At 42.5% G+C, this 22,846-nt stretch overlaps 1 protein-coding gene across 2 annotated transcripts; it reads left to right on the forward strand.

Annotated features, from left to right (window-relative positions):
* The first annotated feature begins 16,806 nt into the window (after positions 1–16,806).
* Positions 16,807–20,939, forward strand: TOB1 (transducer of ERBB2, 1). 2 transcript variants are annotated; one of them, XM_045889156.3, is made up of 2 exons: positions 16,807–17,096; positions 19,025–20,939. In XM_045889156.3, exon 2 carries the CDS (start codon positions 19,170–19,172, stop codon positions 20,178–20,180), a length of 1,011 nt encoding a protein of 336 aa, XP_045745112.1. In that variant the 5' UTR covers positions 16,807–17,096; positions 19,025–19,169; the 3' UTR covers positions 20,181–20,939. The 2 variants fall into 2 exon arrangements, with proteins under 2 accessions (XP_045745112.1, XP_064439731.1); XM_064583661.1 differs by having other exon boundaries at positions 19,227–20,939.
* Positions 20,940–22,846: the final 1,907 nt, after the last annotated feature.

Consider the following 22,846-nt stretch of genomic DNA (forward strand, 5'->3'; position numbering starts at 1 on the left):
AATGAATATCTTTTTTTTTTTTTTTAAAGATTTTATTTATTTATTTGAGAGAGAGAGAATGAGAGAGAGCAAGCACATGAGAGGGGGGAGGGTCAGAGGGAGAAGCAGGCTCCCTGCTGAGCAGGGAGCCCGATGTGGGACTCGATCCCGGGACTCCAGGATCGTGACCTGAGCCGAAGGCAGTCGCTTAACCAACTGAGCCACCCAGGCGCCCCGAGAATGAATATCTTTTTAATCCTGAGTTTTTTCATCATTTTCAGTACATAAGTTGTTTCTCTGTAGGTTCAATATTTGTATATCCTTTAATAAAGTTCATAAGTTTTTTTTCCCCTGTGCATTTTGACAATTTGTTCCTAAGTACATTTTTCATTTTTATTATTAATGTGAGTTATATCTTTTTTCTATCATATTTCTTAATTTATTATTGCTGATCTATAGGAATGCTGCTGGCTTTTGTGTGTGTGTACTTTCTTCTAATTTACCACCTTGTTAGATTCTTTAACAAGCCATAATCATTTTTTAAGGTGTTGGAGGTTCTGTGTGAATTATCATATAATCTAGAAATAATGCCATTTTGTCTCTTTTCATGTTGGTGTATACCTCTTGTTTTTTCATCTTACTGCAATGACTACCCTTTTTTCTACTTATTGCAATGGCTCAGTTGGTTAAGTGTCTGCCTTCAGCTCAGGTCATGATCTCAGGGTCCTGAGCCCCGTTTCAGGCTCCCTGCTCAGCTTCTCCCTATCCTTCTGCTGTTCCCCCTGCTCGTGCTCTCTCTCTTCTCTCTCTCTCTCTCAAATAAAATCTTAAAAAAAAAAATAACACGGTATCAACTTGGTTTGTCTCAATCCTGACTTTAAAGAAAATGCTTCTAATACTTAGCCATTAACTTTAGCATTTGCTCTAGCTGTAGGTTTCTGATGGAGACTTTGTCACATTCAGGATGTTTTATTTTTTATTTTTTTTAAGTTTATTGATTTAAGTAACCTCTACACCCAGTGTAGGGCTCAAACTCATGACCCTGAGATCAAGAGCCGCATCTTCCACCCACTGAGCCAGCCAGGCACCCCAAAGATGTTTTCTTTCCTGCTTCACTTGTAAGAAGGTTTTTTGTTTTGTTTTTTGTTTTGTTTTGTTTTATTTTTCCAATCATGAAAGGGTATTGTATTTTATTAAATGTGTGCGGAGGATTTTTATTTTTAATTTAATTTTTATTTTTTTGGTATCAATCGAAATGATCAGAACTTTTTCCTCTTGGGCTGCCTGGGTGGCTCAGATGGTTAAGCGTCTGCCTTCAGCTCAGGTCATGATCCCAGGGTCCTAGGATCAAGTCCCGCATCAGGCTCCCTGCTCAGTGGGGAGCCTGCTTCTCCCTCTCTCTCTGCTGTCCCCCTGCTCATGCTCCCTCTGTATCTCTCTGTCTCAAATGAATAAATAAAATCTTTAAAAAAAAAAAAAAAGAACTTTTTGCTCTTTGGTGTATTAATATAGTGAATTTCATTAACAAATATCTTAATGTTGAACCATCCTTGCATTACTTTAGTACACTGATCCAATTGGCTAACATTTCACTTAAGATTTTAAAAATCTGGGGGCGCCTGGGTGGCTCAGTTGGTTAAGCGACTGCCTTCGGCTCAGGTCATGATCCTGGAGTCCCGGGATCGAGTCCCGCATCAGGCTCTCTGCTCGGCAGGGAGTCTGCTTCTCCCTCTGACGCTCCTCCCTCTCATGCTCTCTGTCTCTCATTCTCTCTCTCAAATAAATAAATAAAATCTTTAAAAAAAAAAAAAAAGATTTTAAAAATCTGTGTTTATAAGCAAATTTAGCTTTTGGTTTCCTTCTTGGTTGTTCTATGCTTGTCCACTTTGGTATTAGCATTATGCCAGCCTCATGGAATGAGTTTGTAAGATCTTACCATAAAACCTCATTTCTTTTCCTTGGGTAGATTTTCCATCTTTTTTTTTTTTTTTAAGTTGGCTCTATGTCCAACCTGGGGCTTGAAATCAGAACCCTGAGATCTAGAGTCACATGCTTCATTCACCAACTAAGCCAGCCAGGCACTCCACTGTGGGTAGATTTTAAACAAATTTTTTCCATAATGGGTGGTCTATTTGGATTTGATAATATTTCTTGAGTCAATTGAGATAATTTATAATTTCCCTGAGAATTGTAATTTTCATCCAGATTTAATCCAGTTGCACATAGGATTCTCTAAATTCTTTAATAACCTCTGTTTCTATAATCATGTTCTCTTCTTGTTTCTAAAATCACCAGTTTGAGCTCTTTTCCCTTAATCAGACTTGTACAAATTTTATCTATTTTATCAATCATCAGCTTTTGATTTGAGACACGTGATGTTTGTTATTTCATCCATTTTGTCTTTAATTCTTACCTTCTGCTTGATTTAGGTTTATTTTTGCTTCTCTTTTTCTAGCGACCTGAACTGCATGCTTAGATAACTTAGGTTCAGTTTTTCTTATTTTCTAATAAGTGTGTTTAAGGAAATAAATTTCCCTCCAATTATCACTCTCTCTGCATCATATAGAACTTGGCATGTAGTGTCCATGTTGTCATTATTCTAAAGTGATCCATGTTTCAGCTTTGATTTCCTATTTAACTACAGATTATGGAAATTTCAGTTCTGATTTCCTCTTTAATGTAAAAGCTATTGCAAAAAGTCCTTTAAAATTGCAAGTGAATAGATTTTTTTCCCCTACATTTGTCATTAATTTCTTGTGTTAAGGATCTGTAGACTGTTTGGGTCAGAAGGTTCCTACTCTGGGGAATTTATGGAAATTTTCTTTGTGATCTATTACACAGGCAATTTTAAACTTTTCCATGGATGTTTGAAAAGAACTTCTGTCCTTGGCAAGTCCTACAAGAATACAGATATCTACCGAATCAAGCTTATTATTCAAATCTTTACTTTTTATCTAATTAACAAATCAGTTTCTGCCTATGATTTAATTATTTCCTTCTGCTTGTTTTCTTCACTCTTAACTTACGGAATTCCAGTTTCAGTCAATATCGAATCTCCTGAAGCTATTCTGCATGTCACTTAATATTTTTTTCACATTAACCATAGTGAGACTAGAAGAACAGTGATTTAACTTTAGAATCCAAATGCCACTGGGCATGTGAAGTCATGTGGTGATTCATTGTGTAAGTACTGCCCAAGCGACACATTTTTAACAAGTTTAAAAAAAATAGCATACATTGGGAGAAACACACTGGGATGCGAGCGGCCAAAGAGCAGAACGCTGAACTTTATGAAACTGAAAAAATCAGTTCAGCCAAATATTTATGAAGCATTGTGTGAATGGCACACAGGCACAGAGTATTGGAAGCTACTGGCCTGCTCTCAGCACCACGCAGATCTCTTGGAGAGACAGGACCTGCACCAATGCAATACGGTTAAGTAACCAAAAGACAGCACACACTTTCATGCCAAATGAATGGCCCAGGCAGTAAGTGTTACAGCAGTCCAGGGAGTGGGGAGATGGATGTTGTAAACACAAGATGGCTTATGTAGAAACCTACGCCAGCTGGCTTGAGCCAAAAAGGGACTTATTATTAACTCAGGAGTATCTGGGATGCCTCTTAGGCACACTTAGGTTCTCTTGGCCTCACCTTCTCTCCTTCCAACTGCCGCACAGGCTCTGACTTCATGCGGCGCAATTGGACAGCTTCTCAACTCACACTGTGTCACTGGTCTCCTGCCTCGAGACTTCCCAGTTGACATGGAGGTGCAGGACCCTACTTGTCTTCCAGTGTTTCAAACCCAGAAATGTGGGAGAGTCAACAGCCTGTGATGTGCATCCTTTGACCAGTGGAAAATGGGAACTAATGAGTAAATTCTTGGCCCTTTTCCTTTCTTGGAGGGATTGTCCTGGGATGCAGTTTATGCCACTTCTTGGAGGACTGGCCCGTGTTGGGGGTCAAACAATTGTACTTAACAGTGAACTGGCTCGATAATGCAACCTTGGGTTGGTTCTCCGTCCTTGGCTGTTTTATTCCCTTTGTCCTTCACTCCTGCTCTCTAGGATTTCTCTCCCTATTAAAGTGGAAGCACAGAGCCCTTTGCTCAGGCTCTGCTCTTTTGGGGACCCATGCTTAGACATCCTGTAGCTGAAAGTCCAGATAGAGGTGATGCAGGGGGCTCAAAAGTTTTTCTGGGTACTTGGTTTTCCTCCATGTTTTGCCTGTGTTAGCTGAATTCGCCAGCAGACTCTCTCCTGATGATAATAAGATGGTTCCAGGAACCTCAACAATGGATGCATCCAGGTTCACATTTCACAGGAAAGAGTCCTATCCCCAATATCTCAAGCACAATTGATAGTTATTGACTCTGATTGACCTAATTAGGTCAGTGACCATCCCTGAACCCATTACAGTGGCCAGGAGAATGCTATGTTCTAGTTGTCTTCAGCCTAGATGTTAGGACCCAAAGGAAAAAGATGGATGGAGAGTGGGAGAGGGGTAGATGCTCAAACAGAACCCAGAAGGGGTTGCCTAAAGTAGCAACAAATACTCAGCACAGACAGAAAAAGTTGAGGTAGAAGAAACCAATCTTCCTGGGGCCCCAGCAGAATTTTCCACAGAAAGTTTTTAGGTTTTCCAGAAACCAAAATCTTTTGGCTTATACTTTGCCACAGAATTTTTCCCTTTTCTTTTGTACCAAGGTGGGTAGAGATACCGGTGGGTCTACAGACAGGATCTATTTCCTCCCTAAAAGGCAAAGTATTTCATCTTCAGAATAATCAAACAATTGAAGAATACTCTGTTGAGTGATAAAAGCAATTGAACATAGATTGACAGGGCAATTCCTGTGTGTCGAGTGCTGTACTAGGCTCTGGGGTTCAGAGCTAAATAAAATATGTTCCAGACAGAATCCCAACAATGTCATTTGCCTACTGAAAAATCACTTAACATCTTCTCATCTGTGAAAGGCAAAATTCCCAGTTTCCTAACCCAAGGCCCTCAGTAATCTGGCTTCTGCCTATCCAGCCTCTTCTCTAGAGTCTCAATACCCTTCCCCTTTCTCAAATAGTCTGTGTTCTCCAGGGGTGCCTGGGTGGCTCAGTCGTTAAGCGTCTGCCTTCGGCTCAGGTCATGATTCCAGGGTCCTAGGATTGAGCCCCGCATCAGGCTCCCTGCTCGGCAGGAAGCCTGTTTCTCCCTCTTCCACTTCCCCTGCTTGTGTTCCCTCTCTGGCTGTGTCTCTCTCTGTCAAATAAATAAATAAATAAAATCTTAAAAACAAACAAACAAACAGTCTGTGTTCTTTCATTGTATTAGGCAACTACAAGAGCAAAGGCATCAATCAGTCAACATTGATCAACTGCAAGGCCCTACAGAAGCTCATGTGCAAAGACATAAAAAAGCTTGGGATCAATCCAACATAGGAGACAGGACATAAACATATGGAAAGTAAGATAACCTAAGAATTAAGTAGCAATCTAAAACACCAAGGCATGAGGTTCTGAGAGATATTTTGAAGATGGAAATGACAGAATTGGGGACCCTGTATATGGGAGAAGAGAGTGTCAATAATACCCGTTTATAGTTTACAAGCAATTTCACATACTTTCTTACTTGAACTGAATCAAATTTCCATAGGATAGAAGAAGCAAAGAAGGAGGAAAAGGAGGAGAAGAGAAGGGAGGAGGCTGGGAGAGGAGGAGGAAGGGGAGGAAGAGGAAGGAAGGAGGGAGGAAGGAAGACAACGTTAACATCTATGTGGGGCTTTACAGTTCACCAAGCAATTTCACAGGCATGATCTCATTAGATCCTCACACAGCTCAGAGGGAGTTACTGCTTGTATTCATTACATGAGGGCTGAGATTCAGTGCAGCCATGCTCAGCTCATATTTGGCAGAGCAGGACTTAAACACAAACTCTCTCATTTCAATTTCCTAATTTTTCTACTCTGCTCAACTACAGCTGAAGTAGTAAAGAAGTGGGAGCCATGCTGGGTACATCCTATGTCCGTGCATGAATGTGCAAAGTCAAAAGGGAATATTTCAAATAGTTACCAATAAACAGTGTGATGTGTGGCAGAAAGATCAAGGAGAAAGAAAATTGAGTAAAGATCACTAGAACTGTTTTTTTGTTTGTTTGTTTTTAAAGTACTGATAATCTTTGAATCAGGCCAAATGCTAAAAAGTCAAACAATAGATGAGAAATCAAGGTTCTACAAAGAGGTGGAAGTGGAAGACCTGTACTCTGAAAACTATAAAACACTGATGAAAATAATTGAAGACGACCCAAAGAAATGGAAAGACATTCCATGCTCATGGTTTGCAAGAACAAATATTGTTAAATGTCTATACCACCCAAAGCAATCTATACATCTAATGCAATCCCTATTGAAACACCAACAGCATTTTTCACAGGACTAGAACAAAAAACCTTAAAATTTGTATGGAGCCGCAAAAGACCCCGACTAGCCAAAGCAATCTTGTAAAAGAAAAGCAAAGCGGGAGGCATCACAATTCCAGACTTCAAGTTAGATTACAAAGCCGTAGTCATCGAAACAGTATGGTACTGGCACACAGGTCAATGGAACAGAATAGAAAACGCAGAAATAAACCTACAATTATATGGTCAACTAATCTTTGGCAAAACAGGAAAGAACATCTGATGGAAAAAAGATAGTCTCTTCAACTGGACAGCAACCATTTTCATACACCATTCACAAAAATAAATTCAAAATGGATTAAAGACCTAAAATGAGACCTGAAACCATAAAAATCCTAGAAGAGAACATAGGCAGTAATTTCTCTATCAACTGTAGCAACTTTTTTCTAGATGCATCCCTTGAGGTAAGGAAAACACAAGCAAACATAAACTGTTGGGATGACATCAAAATAAAAAGCTTCTGCACAGCGAAGGAAACAATCAACAAAACTAAAAGCAACCTAAGCAATGGGAGAAGATATTTGCAAATGACACACCTGATAAATGGTTAATATCCAAAATATATAGAGAACTTATCAAACTTAACACCCAAAAAACAAATAATCCAATTAAAAATGGGCAGAAGACATGAACAGACATTTTTCCAAAGAAGACATACAGATGGCCAACACACACATGAAAAGATGTTCGTCATCACTTATCATCAGGGAAATACAAATCAAAACTACAACGAGCTACCACCTCACACCTGTCAAGATGGCTACAATCAATAACACAAGAAACAACAGGTGTTGGCAAGGATGTGGAGAAAAAGGAACCCTGGGTGGCTCAGTCAGTTAAGCCTCTGCCTTTGGCTCAGCGTCGGGCTCCCTGCTCAGTGGGGAGTCTGCTTCTCCCTCTGCCCCACTTTCCTGCTCATGCTCTCTCTCTCTCTCTCTCTCTCTCTCTCACTCTGCTATCTCTCAAATAAATAAATAAAATCTCAAAAAAAAAAAAAAAAGGAACCCTCTTGCACTGTTGGTGGGAATGCAAACTGACGCAGCCACTCTGGAAAACAGTATGCAGGTTCCTCAAAAAGTTAAAAATAGGGGCACCTGGGTGGCTCAGTCGGTTAAGCGCCTGATTCTGGATTTTAGCTCAGGTCATGATCTTACGGTTGTGAGACTGAGCCCCCGCACTGGGCTCCACATTGGGTGTGGAGCCTGCCTGGGATTCTCTCTCTCCTTCTCCCTCTGCCCCTCCCCCCTCTGAAAAAATAAAATGAAATAAAGTAATAAAAATAAAAAAGAACTTTGAGACTGTGGGCAAGTTACTTAACCTTCTGAGCCTCAGTTGCACACAATTTTTTTTTAAGTTAAAAATAGAACTACCTTATAATCCAACAATCACACTAATAGGTATTTACCGAAAGAATACAGAAACACTGATTCAAAGGGATACATGAACCCTGATTTTATAGCAGTATTATCAATAATAGCCAAATTATGGAAAGAGCCCAAATATCCATCCACTGATGAATGGATAAAGAAGAGGTGATATATATACACACACAATAGAATATTATTTGGCCATAGAAAAGAATGAAATCTTGCCATTTGCAACAACATGGATGGAGCTAGAGAGTATTATGCTAAGTGAAATAAGTAGTCAGAGAAAGACAAAGACGATATAATTTCACTCATGTGGAATTTAAGAAACAAAATAAATGAGCAAAGGGAAAAAAAGAGAGAGACAAACCAAGAAACAGACTCAATTCCAGAGAACAAACTTATGGTTACCAGAAGGGAGATGGGTGCGGGGATGGGGGAAATAGGTGATGGGGATTAAGGAGTGCACTTGTCGTCAGGAGCATGGGGTGATTAAAATAAAAACTTAAGGGACTTCTGGGTGACTCAGTTGATATAAGTGTCTGGCTTGGGCTCAGGTCCTGGGATTGAGCCCCACATTAGACTCCCTGCTCTTCGCGGAGTGTGCTTCTCCCTCTCCCTCTGCCCCTCCCCACTGTTCATGCTCTCTCTCGCTCTCTCGCTCTCTCTCAAATAAATAAATAAAATCTTAAATAAAATAAAAACTTAAAAAAATAAAAATAAAATAAATACAAAATAAAACAGAATATTTGGGCAAGTTCTTTTTTTTTTTTTCTTAAAGATTTTATTTATTTATTTGAGAGAGAGAATGAGCAAGAAGGAGCAGGGGAGAATGCCTGGGTGGCTCAGTGGGTTAAGCGTCTGCCTTCGGCTCGGGTCATGATCTCAGGGGCCTGGGATCGAGCCCTGCATCAGGCTCCTTGCTCAGTGGGGAGTCTGCTTCTCCCTCTCCCTCTGCCTCTCCCCCTGCTTGTGCACATGTTCTCTCTCTCTCTCTCTCTGACAAATAAAATCTTAAAAGAAAAAAAAAAAGGAGCAGGGCGAGAGGCAGAGGAAGCGGGAGAAGCAGACTCCTTGCTGGACAGGGAGACTGCGGGCCTGGATCCTGGGACTCCGGGATCATGACCTGAGCTCCGGGATCATGACCTATGCCATAGGCAGACGCTTAACTGACTGAGCCACCCAGGTGCCCTGGGTAAGTTCTAAAATGAAATTTAAGATCAGAATCATGTTCAGGACCATTTTGACATATAATATGCAAGATGCTCACATGAATTAAAGAGAAACATGCAAATGAATTAAAGAGAAACATGCAAAGATCTCTCAGAAATGTGGAGAAAAGTCATGGCTAGAAAATTCACTGGAAGAGTAATGCAAAGAGCTGAGAAATATGTAAAAACATGTTCATCCTACATATGATCAAGGAATGTAAATTAAAACAACAAAGAGATGCCATTTTATTTCTCAAATAGCCAAGAATAAAAAAAAATATCTTAGTGGTCAGTGCTGGCTAGGATGTAGTGAGACAGACATCATTACACCCTGGGAGTGTAAAATAGTACTATCTTTCTGGAAAGTGGGTTGTCATTATGTATTAAGAGCCTCAAAAAAATATCCATTCTCTTTGACCTGGTAAATACACTCATGGAACAATCCCAAAGAAAGAATCAGAGATGTAGTTCAAGTTTATATATATATAAAATGCGTGCACTGATAGATGAATGAAAAAATAGATGTGGTACACACACACACACACACAATATTACTCAGTCACAAAAAAGAATGAAATCTTGCCATTCGTGACAACATGGGTAGACCTAGAGGGTATTGGGCTAAGTGAAATAAATCGTAGAAAGACAAATACCATATGATGTCACTTCTATATGAAATCTAAAAAACAAAGCAAATGAACAAACAAACCAAGCAGACTCTTTTTTTAAAAAAAATTTATTTATTAGAGAGAGAGAGGGAGCAAGTGAGCACAAGCAGGGGGAGCGGCAGAGGGAGAATGAGAAGCAGGCTCCCCACTCAGCAGGGAGCCCAACTCAGGGCTCAATCCCAGGACCCTGAGATCATCACCTGAGCCCAAGGCAGATGCTTAACCAACTGAGCCACCCAGGTGCCCCGCAGTCTCTTACAGAGAACAAACTAGTGGTTGCCAGAGGGGATAGGGGGAATGAAATGGTGAAGGGGATTAAGAGGTACAAACATCCAGTTATAAAATAAATAAATCAGGGGTGCCTGGATGGCTCAGTCGTTAAGCGTCTGTCTGCCTTTGGCTCAGGTCATGATCCCGGGGTCCTGGGATTGAGCCCCGCATCAGACTCCCTGCTCAGCGGGAAGCCTGCTTCTCCCTCTCCCACTCCCCCTGCTTGTGTTCCCTCTCTCGCTGTCTCTCTCTCTCTCTGTCAAATAAAATCTTAAAAAATAAAAAAATCAAATCAATCAATCAATCGGGGGGATGAAAAATACAGCAAGGGGAATATAGTCAATGATGTAATAACATTGTATGGTGACAGACGGTGACTACTTACCCTGATGAGCACTGAGTAATGTATATATAACTGTCAAATCACTATGTTTTACACCTGAAACTAATATGACATTGTATGTCAACTATATTTCAGTAATAAATTAAAAGTATTTTTTATGTTTGTTAAATATGATTGTTTTTATACAGAAAAATTGTCAAGAACCCACATGCTGAGCAATGATCAAATTATTCTAAATCAGAGAATGCAGTCCTTAAAAATGATAATTATGACAATGCTTAGTATTAGGGGAAAATAGAAACGATATAATGCTGAGTGCACTGCAGGAGACAAATCTGCAAATGCAGTAGAAACTCATTCAGAAAGAATCAGAGCAGGATGCTTACAATGGTTATCATTGCATGGTAGATTAAAGATGATTGCTATTTTCTTTATTTCTGTTTTCCAAATTTTCTACAATGAGCATTTCCAGATGTTTGTTTGTTTAAGTAGGCTCCACGCCCAGCATGGAGCCCAATGCAGGGCTTGAACTCATGACCCTGAGATCAAGACCTGAGCTGAGATCAAGAGTCGGATGCTTAACCAAATGAGCCACCCAGGCACCCCTCCAGGTTTTATAAGGAGGAAGACTAGATAATATTCAGACTAGATAAATCTTTGTTTTTTTTTAAGAATCAAGTTCAGGTTTCCTTAAAAGATGTTAAATTAGGGTTTTTGATGAGAATATGTTCAGCTGTAAGTCATGGATCATTTCATGTGGCTTAAAAAGTAGACCAGAGCTAGGTCGTCACTAGCTTTGGTCAGAGCCTTTATCTCTGTGATGATCTTGCATCCTCTTCATGGTGCTAAAAAGGCGGTTGCAGCTCCTGCCATCAGATTCATGTTAAGGCAGAAAAAAAGGTGGAAGTTTCCCAATGGTGATTTTTTTAAATGACCCCAAATTCATTGACATTCCTCCCTTTAGAAGTGTGGGGGGGTGTCTCTGTGCTTTCCTCTTGACTCTAGACAGGCTTATGATTACTTCAACCAATGGATATGGCAGAAGTGGTGCTTTGTGACTTCCAAGGCTCGGTCAATAAAAGGCCATGCACCTCCCAAGTACCTCTCTTAGAATGCTGGCTCTTCAGAAACTCCCTCTTGGGATGCCTCCTCTCAGAACCAGCTGCCATGCTGTGGGAAGCCCCAGCCACAGGGAGAGTTCAGAGGCCATGTGTAGATGTCCCAGTTGACAGTGCCACCTGAGCCCAGCCTTTGGGTCATCCCAGCCCAGGTGCTAGACAGATAAGACGCCTCCAGCTTCATGCTGTTCAATTCAGAGCCTCTGGCCACCTGTGGTTATTTCAATTTACATTTAATTAAAATTAAATGAAAACGTTAGTTCCTCAGTCACCCTGGCCACATTTCAAGGGCTCAATAGCCACATGTGACTCATGGCTATCATATTGGACAACATAGATATAGCATGTTTCTATCATTGCAGAAAGTTCCATTAGACAAGTCTGCTCCAGATGATTGAGTGAATCATCTTATAGCTGAAGCTCCAGATGTTGTGGAGCATAGAAAAGCCATCTGTTTCCTGTACCCTGTCTGAATTCCTGACCTATAGGATCCCAGAACATAATAAAATGGGTGTTTGATGCTACCAAGTTTTGGATAGTTTGTTATGTAGCAACAGTAACTGGAATAATTTCCTTTGCTATGAAGAGCAAAGCTTTCTCAGAAACCATCCCAGCTGACCTCTGTTTACATCACATGCGCAGAGCAGTGTCACAATGTCACCCTGCTGCAACGAAGGCTGGGAAAACATGTAGTCAGCTCTTACAACCTCATGCATGGGTGGGTGTATACATGTGTGCATGCATGTGCGTATTCTCTCTCTCAAATACAATATATATTGCCGGACCACGTATCTGTTTTGTAAACTAGAATTTTGTGTATGTAATTCTATTTGAGTAAGCAGAGCTGCACAACAGACGCAATCTATGCTTTAAGTTTATGTATCATTACAATAGAGCACTTTCAATTTTTCTTAACATAGCGTACAAGAGGTGAAATCTAGAATTCGTATGATTAAAGCATTCTAATACTATTAATCAATGTTAATCAATCAATGTTCTTTGTATGTAGACTGCTGCGAACACTGTATCACTCCCAGAATCTGCAACTATAATCTCTGGCTGAGTTCAAAATTCTCATCCTTGGCTAGTGGAAAAAAATTCAAAGATTTGGTTTGGATTTTTGTTCATCAAGTTAATAGGGAGTGAGCAAGTTATAAGGAAATATTCTCCTATCAGACCAATTTCTACAGTGGGATTGCTTGTTTCAAAGATAAGTGGGTTTTTTCAGTGTTATCTAGTTATCTTTCAATTGCAAATGTCTGTGTACCCATCTCTTAGAGACTATGTGTGGCCCTCCTCCACTAACCCGTATGAGAAGCCACAGGAAACCACACTGAGGTTTCTTCAGCCATTAAGTGTGTGACTTCCTTTGAAAAATGTTTAGGAAAGAATTGGTTTACTTGGTTTTTAATAACTCAGTGATTAGTTTATAATTGCTCCTTACCAACAATTTTTATTTTATTTTTTTATTTTTTTTTATTTTTAAAGATTTTATTTATTTATTTGAGACAGAGAGAATGAGAGACAGAGAGCATGAGAGGGAGGAGGGTCAGAGGGAGAAGCAGACTCCCTGCCGAGCAGGGAGCCCGATGCGGGACTCGATCCCAGGACTCCAGGATCATGACCTGAGCCGAAGGCAGTCGCTTAACCAACTGAGCTACCCAGGCGCCCACCAACAATTTTTAAATGTGCATGGTTCGGGTTGCATGACCGTCCACAAGAAATGAATGACAGTAACGATAAAAACATTATGTTTCTTTGTTGTCTAACTTTCAAGTAAAGATACAAGGCTGATTCTCTAGAAGTGAAACAGCCTTAGTAAGTACACGTCAGGTGATGGTGACTCTCCTATAATCCTCAGTTTACAAAGAAACAGAATGAGAATTTGAAGGTTTAGGTTTAGGACACATCTCTCAGCAATCCAGGTGTGAGTGTGTGTGTGTTTATATGTGTGAGTGAGATAATTCAGAGCACGTTCAAGAACTGTGTTTCACAATGATATTGGAACGTATTTGTTTACCAAACAATCATTACCTTCAGTGTGAGGCACTGCTCTAGGAATTGTGTGGAACGCAAGGAGGGGAAAGGCAAAGGCTACGATTTTTAGTGACTATTACTTACCCACAGAGAGGAATTCTTATTGTTGTGATACCACCCAGAGCCTCATATCAAATGCTTCTTCTCCTGCCCCATAAATCAAAACAATCATTTAGCAGTCCACTCCCCTGTGCAATTCCAAAGTAAATGTGAAATAGTAATAAGCCATACAAGGGGGCTTTAAAGTGCAAAACTTAGATAAAGGGAATTTTATCCCTTGTGACTTGGAAGGGTATGAATCTGGTTTTCCTTTTATTTGCAATCGATATCTTTAAAACAACTACATTATTTACCTTAGGGGCATTGAGTTTTAAATGTGGAATATTTTAATTGAAAGAGATGTTAGAAATTATGTAATCCAACCCTTTTTAGGGTTCAGGAGAGAACTGAAGGTTGATAGAAATGGATAAAATTCAGATCTCCCAATACCTGCCCTTCAGTACTTTCTTTGTCCAGTATGCCATGGGGCCTCAATGTGTGTGTGTTTATATTTGCTTTGAAACGTTCTCATACCCTTGGACTGAGCTGCAATAACTAATACCTTTTTGACATCTGAATTTTTGATTTAAAAATTCAATTTACTGCTGTCGCTAATTAATCAGAACCTATCAGATCACTGCTCTTGAATTTTAAGCCTGGGATTATAGATTGGGGACATTCAGAAAAGAGAATTTGTGCCTTCCCTTTGAGAATTCTTGAAAAGTATAGATAAGGTTGACAAAATTATAATTCATCTATCTTTGGTTAGACATTTTAATCTCAGCCAAGCCTAATATGCTCCTCTAATTATAGTGATATATTTTCCAAATTATAAATCAAGACACATGGCCCAACACACTGTCCTGCAATTCTGGGTGTTTGGTACAGTAATATTATTTGCCTAATGGTAAGAGAAATTATGCCCTGCAGCACATGAAAAATGAAGTGTTTCTCTCTCTCTTTTTTTTTTTTGAAGTGTTTCTCTTGATACGCCATTCCCAAAATATCCTATCATGCTTCTTGTAATTTCTGTGCTCAACTAATTATAAAATTAAAAATGACTCATTTGGGGGGCGCCTGGGTGGCTCAGTTGGTTAAGCGACTGCCTTCGGCTCAGGTCATGATCCTGGAGTCCCGGGATCGAGTCCCCGCATCGGGCTCCCTGCTCAGCAGGGAGGCTGCTCCTCCTTCTGACCCTCATGATCTCTCTCTCTATCTCATTCTCTCTCTCAAATAAATAAATAAAATCTTTAAAAAAATAACTAATTTTTCATAACAAATGAATGTTCATGATAGAAAAAAGAATACAACTGAGCAAAAAGTAGAAAACACTGAAAGAATATATTTTGATGCAGAGAAACATTTAATTTAAAATGTTTCCAAAAAATAAAACACTTCCACACTTTCGCAATCAAATCCCACTTTTCCTTGTTACAAAAAATCCAAAGACTAAAAAATCAGAATTTAAAGAGTCATTGAGTGAAACTTGTATGTTCTTAAAACACGCTGCCTGAGTTTTAGGAATCCGTACAATAAACATGAAATCGGCCACCTGACCACTCCCACCCTCAACCCATCCCACAAACCAATCTTCCCTCCCCTTCCCACAGACACTGGGGACTTTAGAAATATCCTCTTATCAATTCGGTTCCTTCTAAAGGGGAACGGGGGCGGAGGCACGAGGGCGTGAGAGTCAGGGTGGAGAAAAAGGCTACAATCGGATTTTGCATCCCTAAAGCGCAAAGCCGCTAGGCCTAACACCTAAAGCGGGTGTGTGTGCAAGGAGCACAGCTGGTCTACACAGCCGGCTCCGCCGACACCCCACTCCGCGGGGAGTTGCGCTTTAACTTCCTTATGGCAGGTTGAGAGTGCAGGCCGCACAGTTTTAAGAGGAAGGCGGAGCCCCAACTGGTGTTTTTCCAGGAAGCACTTCTTGAGTGCAGAGCAAAGAGGAGAGAAGGCCAGCGCGGGGCGTTTCATTCATTGCTCGTCTTTCTCCCCCTCCCACTCTTCCCTCCCCTTGGACTTTCTCTCCCCTTTCCCCAGTGCGAGTTTGACGTCGGTCTCCTGGATACCGGACAGCCAATCGCCTAGTTGCTAAGGGAGAAGCGCGGCCAATCAGGCGTCGTTGCTACCTGTGAGTAATATTTTTAGCAGAGAAGGACGCACGGTTCCACTCCCCATGTAACTTCGGGTATTTCTCTGCTGCAGGTTGTGAAAAGGGGCGCTTACCCGCCTCTCTTGAGTCCCCCTCTTTCCCCGCTCCCTATTTACCCGATCATATTTCAACCGAAGAGTATCTTAAACGCACATTACAGAAAGGCACCGTGTGTATAATGTGTATTGATGTTAAAATATACTTGAAATACACGCATGCATATATATAATATGTATATATAACACGCATGCATTATATATACATATTATATATACTTAGATACGTACGCAATTTGGCACGGAGGCCTAGGCTGGGACATTGGGAATAAAATGTGATTCTTCTTACAGTCTCAAGCCACCCCCACATCCAGGTTGTTGCCGGGTCGCACGGGGAGGTCTGATGTGGGATGCAGAGGCAGTTAAACTGTCACCTGGGCGGGAGGTGTGGCCAGGTGGTCTCCCTTCCCCACCCCCAGCCTGGCACGGCAGCTTTGGGTTCTGCTGTTGCCACTCTCTGGGTGGCAGTTGGCCTAGGTCCCTGAGATGATTAATATTCAATTAATCGGGTGCACGAGTCCCTGTCACAGTTCGCCCTTTCTTGAGGCTCTCCTGGGTGCACTGGAAGCCTATTTGATAGCTCGTCCACGAGTGGGGTTTTCCTGCACCACAGTCCCACTCGGATAGGGCATTTTTTGTAAACTGTCCCCTCCCTCTCGAGGCCTCGGGCTCTCCTCCCCGTTCTTCCCCGCCGCTCCGCCACCTGCCTCACTCCCCTCCCCCCTTCTCTCCGCGGCTCTCCGCCGCGACCAAGCGTCAGCCGCCCCACCCACCACCGTCGCCCTCACTGTCACTTCTCTCCCCCAATCCCTTTCCCAGTTTTCTCTTAATCCCGCCCACAGTGACGCCAAGACGTCGGTTCATTGGCCGCCGTGAAGCCCGAGGGGTGTGGCCTTGCTCACTGGGCCCTCCACCACCCGTCAGGACATGGGCAGGCGGGACCTGACCAATGGCGTCGAGGGGCAGGGCAGGGGCGGAGCCGCCACCGAGGGTCTGGGGTGAGGGGCGGGAAGGCGGGGAATGGTTACGCGGCCCCGAGCTGTGTGACGCGAGGCGGGCGCGCGCGCACCCCTACGGGCGGGGATGGGGGCGGGGAAGAGACTATAAAACGAGAGGCGGGGCGCGCGCCGCGGCAGAAAGAGCGAAGCTCTGGCCCGGCGCGGAGTGGCCTTACTACGGGGATGCTGGGCCGGGCACCGGGCTGTGTGGAGAAGTGAGCGCGCTCGCCTGACCTGTCCCCGCCACCCCGAGCCACAGGGGGCGAGTTCCCGAGGCCCGCGCCGAGGCCCCCGTCCTCCGCCCGGCGGCGCCGTCTTGCATTCAGCCTGCTCGCAGCTGCCGACCCTCCCGAGCCCCCGCCCTGCCGCCCCTTCTCCGCCCAGCGGCCGGGTCTGTGGTGGAAGCAGCCCGTAAGTATCGAGGGGCGGCGGGCGGGGTCCGGGGACGTAGGGGCTACAGCGGCGTCGAGCCCCAGGCCTTCGGGGACGGCGACGTCGCGGCCCGGGCGCGGAGGGGAGCGGCTCCGAGGGGAGCGGCTCCGAGGGGCCCCAGCGCGCCCGGGACCTGGAGGCGGGGCCGGCCGGCGCGTCGGGCTCGGCCCGAGCCGGGAGGGTAAACGGGAAAGGGCCGCCCGGGCCGAGCTGACGGGAATCGGGGGTTGGGGCGCCGGGAGGAGCGGCCAGCTCGAGGGGGACCGTGGGGTCCGCGGGGCCGGTGGCCGCCGGGACCGAAAATGGTGCGGCGGAGCCGGTGCTCCCCGGGCTCTGGCCGTGTCCCAGGAGCCTCGGGCGGGGGGCGGGGGGCGGGGGGCGGGAGCGGCGGGTCAGGTTACGGCGGGGGGAGGGGAGCGGCTGACCCGGAGCGGCGGGCGCCGCGACCTGCCCGGTGCCCGGCCCCGAGTGGTTGCTTTGCCATTTCTCGTGGCCTTCCTCCTCCTCCTTTTTGGAGGAGACTTGTACTCTTCTCCTCTCCTCCGCCGCCGCCTCCTCCTCCCCCCCTCCTCCCCCCCCCCTCCTCCTCCTCCTCCTCCTCCCCCCCCCCCTCCTCCTCCTCCTCCTCTTGCTGCTGCTGCTGCTCCAGCGCTTGGGCTCCGAGGGCTGTGAGCAGAAATCTAATGAGACCCAACTGGCTGTTTATGTAATTCTGCACACTCCTGTCTTAAGGCGTTGCTTTAAAACTACCTTCGGCGGAGCCTGAATTTCGCTCGGCTGCACCGTCAAGCAATTTGGCTTAATCAGCTGCCTTTGCCGGCTCTCAGGCTTTGGGCTTGCAAAGTGTACTTTGGGGGCAGCCAGGGATCCTTTTCCCTTTGTCACCACGAATATGGAAAATGGAACAGATGGATTAATACCAACTGGATTTTTTAAATGTCCTTTTAACTCAACCTCAGTGTACAAATAGATCCCTTCTGCAAATATCTTCTGTTTGCCCTTGATCTTTTCTTATCCCCACCCAATGCTGATCCAGCAAACGTTTAAAGGTCGACCTTATCGTACAAACCTCTCCGGCTGTTCTCTTATCGTGAAGGAGGGAGGTGGTTTTGAAAATCAGAATAAAACTCAGAAACCCTGTCCTTTAAAGAGAATAATCAATAGAGTTTTGAAATTAATTGTTGCTTTTGTTACACTTGCTGCCAAAGATATTTTCTGATTTTTGAAAAATACACATTGAAAAGAAAAAGCACAGAGAAGCTCGATTATTACATTGTATGCCCTTAGTATATTTAAGACGGCAGCTATGTAGGATAATTTGGTTCATAATTATCGTTGACTAGGATGGCAATTCATTGTATTTAGTATTTTTAATTTTAGCATCGCATACGTTGGAAGTTAAAATAATTTTCCTAACTTCTCAAATGTCTAAACGTTTCACAATACAGCAGATTTAAGCAGCATATATCCAGAATGAACTGCAATATAGAATTCACTTCTAAATTAGTGAATAGGAATATGATCACTTTCTAAAACTGGTATATATGTGTGCGGAGTAGAGTTTCCAATAAATATTCTTTTGAGTACTGAGGGAAGAAATACACTGTATATGCTGGAGATACATATAAATATATTTTTAGAGCTATATTCAGAAATAAAAAGTAAATAATAGGGTTAAATATATTGTTTTAACTGTAAATCCTCAATTGTCCCATGAGATTTTGAACTTTAATAAACAGTTTTCTATTGTATGTTCCTTTATTTTGTGCTGATGATATTTTTCTGACTTTCTAGCCTATTAGACTTTTTCAAAAGTAAAATTACTCTGGGGGTAAGAAAAGGTTGTGGGACTTAGATTTATCTTATTTGGACATGTTTGTTTTTGTTTTGTTTTGTTTTTCTTTAAGGAGCAAGACCACTCAAGGTGAAGGATAATCTACAAAATACCAGCACTTTGAATGAAAATTTGTTTCTCTGCCACAAACTGAACACTTTTGTGTGCGTGTGTGGGGGGAAGTTGAAACACAAATCTCACCTAGTGGCATAGCAGCTATGCAGCTTGAAATCCAAGTAGCACTAAATTTTATTATTTCATATTTGTACAATAAGCTTCCCAGGAGACGTGTCAACATTTTTGGTGAAGAGCTTGAAAGACTTCTTAAGAAGAAATATGAAGGGCACTGGTATCCTGAAAAGCCATACAAAGGATCAGGGTTTAGATGTATACACATAGGGGAGAAAGTGGACCCAGTGATTGAACAAGCATCCAAAGAGAGTGGTTTGGACATTGATGATGTTCGTGGCAATCTGCCACAGGATCTTAGTGTTTGGATCGACCCATTTGAGGTTTCCTACCAAATTGGTGAAAAGGGACCAGTGAAGGTGCTTTATGTGGATGATAATAATGAAAATGGATGTGAGTTGGATAAGGAGATCAAAAACAGCTTTAACCCAGAGGCCCAGGTTTTTATGCCCATAAGTGACCCAGCCTCCTCAGTGTCCAGCTCTCCGTCGCCTCCCTTTGGTCACTCTGCTGCTGTAAGCCCTACCTTCATGCCCCGGTCCACTCAGCCTTTAACCTTTACCACTGCCACTTTTGCTGCCACCAAGTTCGGCTCTACCAAAATGAAGAATAGTGGCCGCAGCAACAAGGTTGCACGTACTTCTCCTATCAACCTCGGCTTGAATGTGAATGACCTCTTGAAGCAGAAAGCCATCTCTTCCTCAGTGCACTCTCTGTACGGGCTCGGCCTGGGCAGCCAGCAGCCGTCGCAGCCCCCGCCGCCGCCGCCGCCGCCCCCGCGGCAGCAGAAAGCCTCCGCTCTTTCTCCTAACGCCAAGGAGTTTATTTTCCCTAATGTGCAGGGTCAAGGTAGCAGTACCAATGGAATGTTCCCAGCTGACAGCCCCCTTAACCTCAGTCCTCTCCAGTACAGTAATGCCTTTGATGTGTTTGCGGCCTACGGAGGCCTCAACGAGAAGTCTTTTGTAGATGGCTTGAATTTTAGCTTAAATAACATGCAGTATTCTAACCAGCAGTTCCAGCCTGTTATGGCTAACTAAAACAGGAAGGAAAAAAAAACGTATCGTACAAGTTAAAATGCACGGGCCCAAGGGGGGATTTTTTTTTTCACCTCCTTGAGATTTTTTTTTTTTTTTTAAGCTTATAGTAAGGATACATTCAAGCTTGGTTACAAAAATAAAACCTGCGTCATTTTTCATTTGCCAACCAAGCACAAAGTTATTTTATACTGACTGTATATTTTAAAGTATACTCTCAGATATGGCCTCTTACAGTATTTAAGATATAGCAAGGACATGGCTGATTTTTTTTTTATAAAAAATTGGCACTAATAAGTGGGTTTATTGGCCTTTTCTAATTGTATAATTTAATTTAGTACAAAGTTTGTAAAATATCAGAGGATATATATATTGTTTCTACGACACGGTATTGCATTTATATCTTTTTACTACAGTGACCTGTGACAGCAGCAGCTTCATGTATTTTTTTTACTGAAATTGTAAAATATCCATCTTAAAGACATCAACTATTCTCAAAATTGTGTACAGGATATTCCTTTAGTGGTGGAATTAAAATGTACGAATATTTGCTTTTTCAAAAAAATGTATTTTCTGTTAAAGGTTTAAAGATTTTTGCTATATATTATGGAAGAAAATGTAATCGTAAATATTAATTTTGTACCTATATTGTGCAATACTTGAAAAAAACGGTATAAAAGTATTTTGAGTCAGTGTCTTACATGTTAAGAGGGACTGAAATAGTTTATATTAAGTTTGTATTAAAATTCCTTAAAATTAAAATTGCTTATCGTGGTCTTTGTTTTGAAGCCTTGGCCAAAGAGCTACCTCTGGAGTTAAAATGTTGTAAATGCTAGAAAAGGCTGCAGAAAAGGCTGACTCGTAGGATCACGAAGGAATGGTGGAAAGCAGTTGCACTCCTACTGCACCAGATAGCAGCCGTTTGCCACATAAAAAGTCCTATCAAAACTGCACAACCTGACCAGTGCTTGGGGACAGCTTTATTTACAGATTTTTAAGCAACTTTCTTCAGCCCTGTGAATAGGGATGTTATGCTAAGGTTAGGCAACCCTGTTTTACAGCGAGTGTTAAATTGTGGTGTTGTGCTGACATCTAAGAGAATCCGATGATAAAATAAAATTCACTCATGGAACCAGAGAGGATTTATTTGAAATGTATATGGGGAGACCACTGGATCGGTTTTCTGTTTCTGCATGGGAGATGAATAGCTCAGAAACCTTGCTTGGACAAAGCAGCTGACCTAACTATTTAAAAAGAAGATTAGGTCTGTTTACTAATCCTTACACTTAAAGTTCAATCATATTTAGTTGCAGAATTTATGATCAAAATCTACTCAAGATTGGACAGGGTGCTTTCCCAGCAAGCAAGCTTGCTTGCTTGCTTTTTAAAATACAATTGGATAGCCAGCCTCCTGCTTTGGGAGAGGAGTGGAGGTTCAAAGGTTACTCACCCGTAATGTGTCAAATTGTAGTGGCTTGGTAGGGATGGAGTTTTTAAAAAGTGATGAGTTGGAAGCGAGAGACACTATTTTTAAAGTAAAATGAGTCATTTCACTGTTTAAATGTCCACTGATAGTGTTGACATAGTATGGGTGAGAAAATTGCCTGGAATCGGAAGGAAACTGTACATGTATAGTAAGGAACCAGCACTGTCTGGGTTACTGGTGAAATAAATTTGGACTTAAATGAGTTTTTTGGACACCAGTGTACAAAAGCCTTTTGTCTGTTACCCATGCAGTTTAGAGCAATAAAAAGCTTTAAGGAAACAAGCACTGGGAATAATCAAGCTGAGCTGTTTTGCCCGCTCTGTGGTGAGGCCTTTGTCCTTGAGTGGACAGAATGAGGCTATGAAGAAGTACTGGGATAGTGAGTGGGACTGGCAGAGGGCTGGTCTGCCAGCATTATCAATTATGTGTTTTTGTGATCCCCAAGTTTGAAAAGCTGTAAGAACAATCAGTAATGGTTTTTTGTTTTTTTTAAAGATTTTATTTATTTATTTGACAGAGAGATAGCGAGAGCAGGAACACAAGCAGGGGGAGTGGGAGAGGGAGAAGCAGGCTTCCTGCCGAGCAGAGAGCCCAATGTGGGACTCGATCCCAGGACCCTGGGATCATGACCTGAGCCGAAGGCAGACGCTTAACAACTGAGCCACCCAGGCGCCCCAATCAGTAATGGTTTTAAGCACTAGTTTCTGCTAGAGACTTGTGGGTGAAGTTATCATAGGCTTAACAGAAAATTGCCTTTTTACAAATAAAGACAACATACTTTTTCTGAAAATCAGAAGTAAGTCAGCTGGCTAGTAGATACACAACAGAATTTGTAACCATCTGGAACACTAAATCAGATTTTAAATAAATTGAGCTTAATGTAAATATGAATATCTTCCACATGTTAGGGATGTGCATCTTGGTACGTATGGGGATATCGAGGGAAAATATTGGGGAAGATATTGGGGAAATGTCATATTGGTACCTATGTTGGTTTGGTGCTTGAATCTTGATTGGTTTCAAAAAAAATCTGTTCAATTTGAGCTTGGTATTCTTGAGGCCTTTTGTTTTCATGCCCTTTTTGCTCATTAGGAATGGAGATGTTTTTAAGTTTTTATTTTAATTCCAGTTAACATACAGTGTAATAGTAGGTTCAGGTGTACAATATAGGGACTCAATACTC

This window comes from Mirounga angustirostris, unplaced genomic scaffold (assembly GCF_029215605.1).
Source record: "Mirounga angustirostris isolate CCGP_5_RB_7025 unplaced genomic scaffold, mMirAng1.0.hap1 SCAF_17, whole genome shotgun sequence".
Lineage (NCBI taxonomy): Eukaryota > Metazoa > Chordata > Mammalia > Carnivora > Phocidae > Mirounga > Mirounga angustirostris.

Bases quoted from the DNA above. Each gene is read 5' to 3' on its own strand.
- TOB1 (XM_045889156.3), top strand. From the start codon at position 19,170: ATGCAGCTTGAAATCCAAGTAGCACTAAATTTTATTATTTCATATTTG.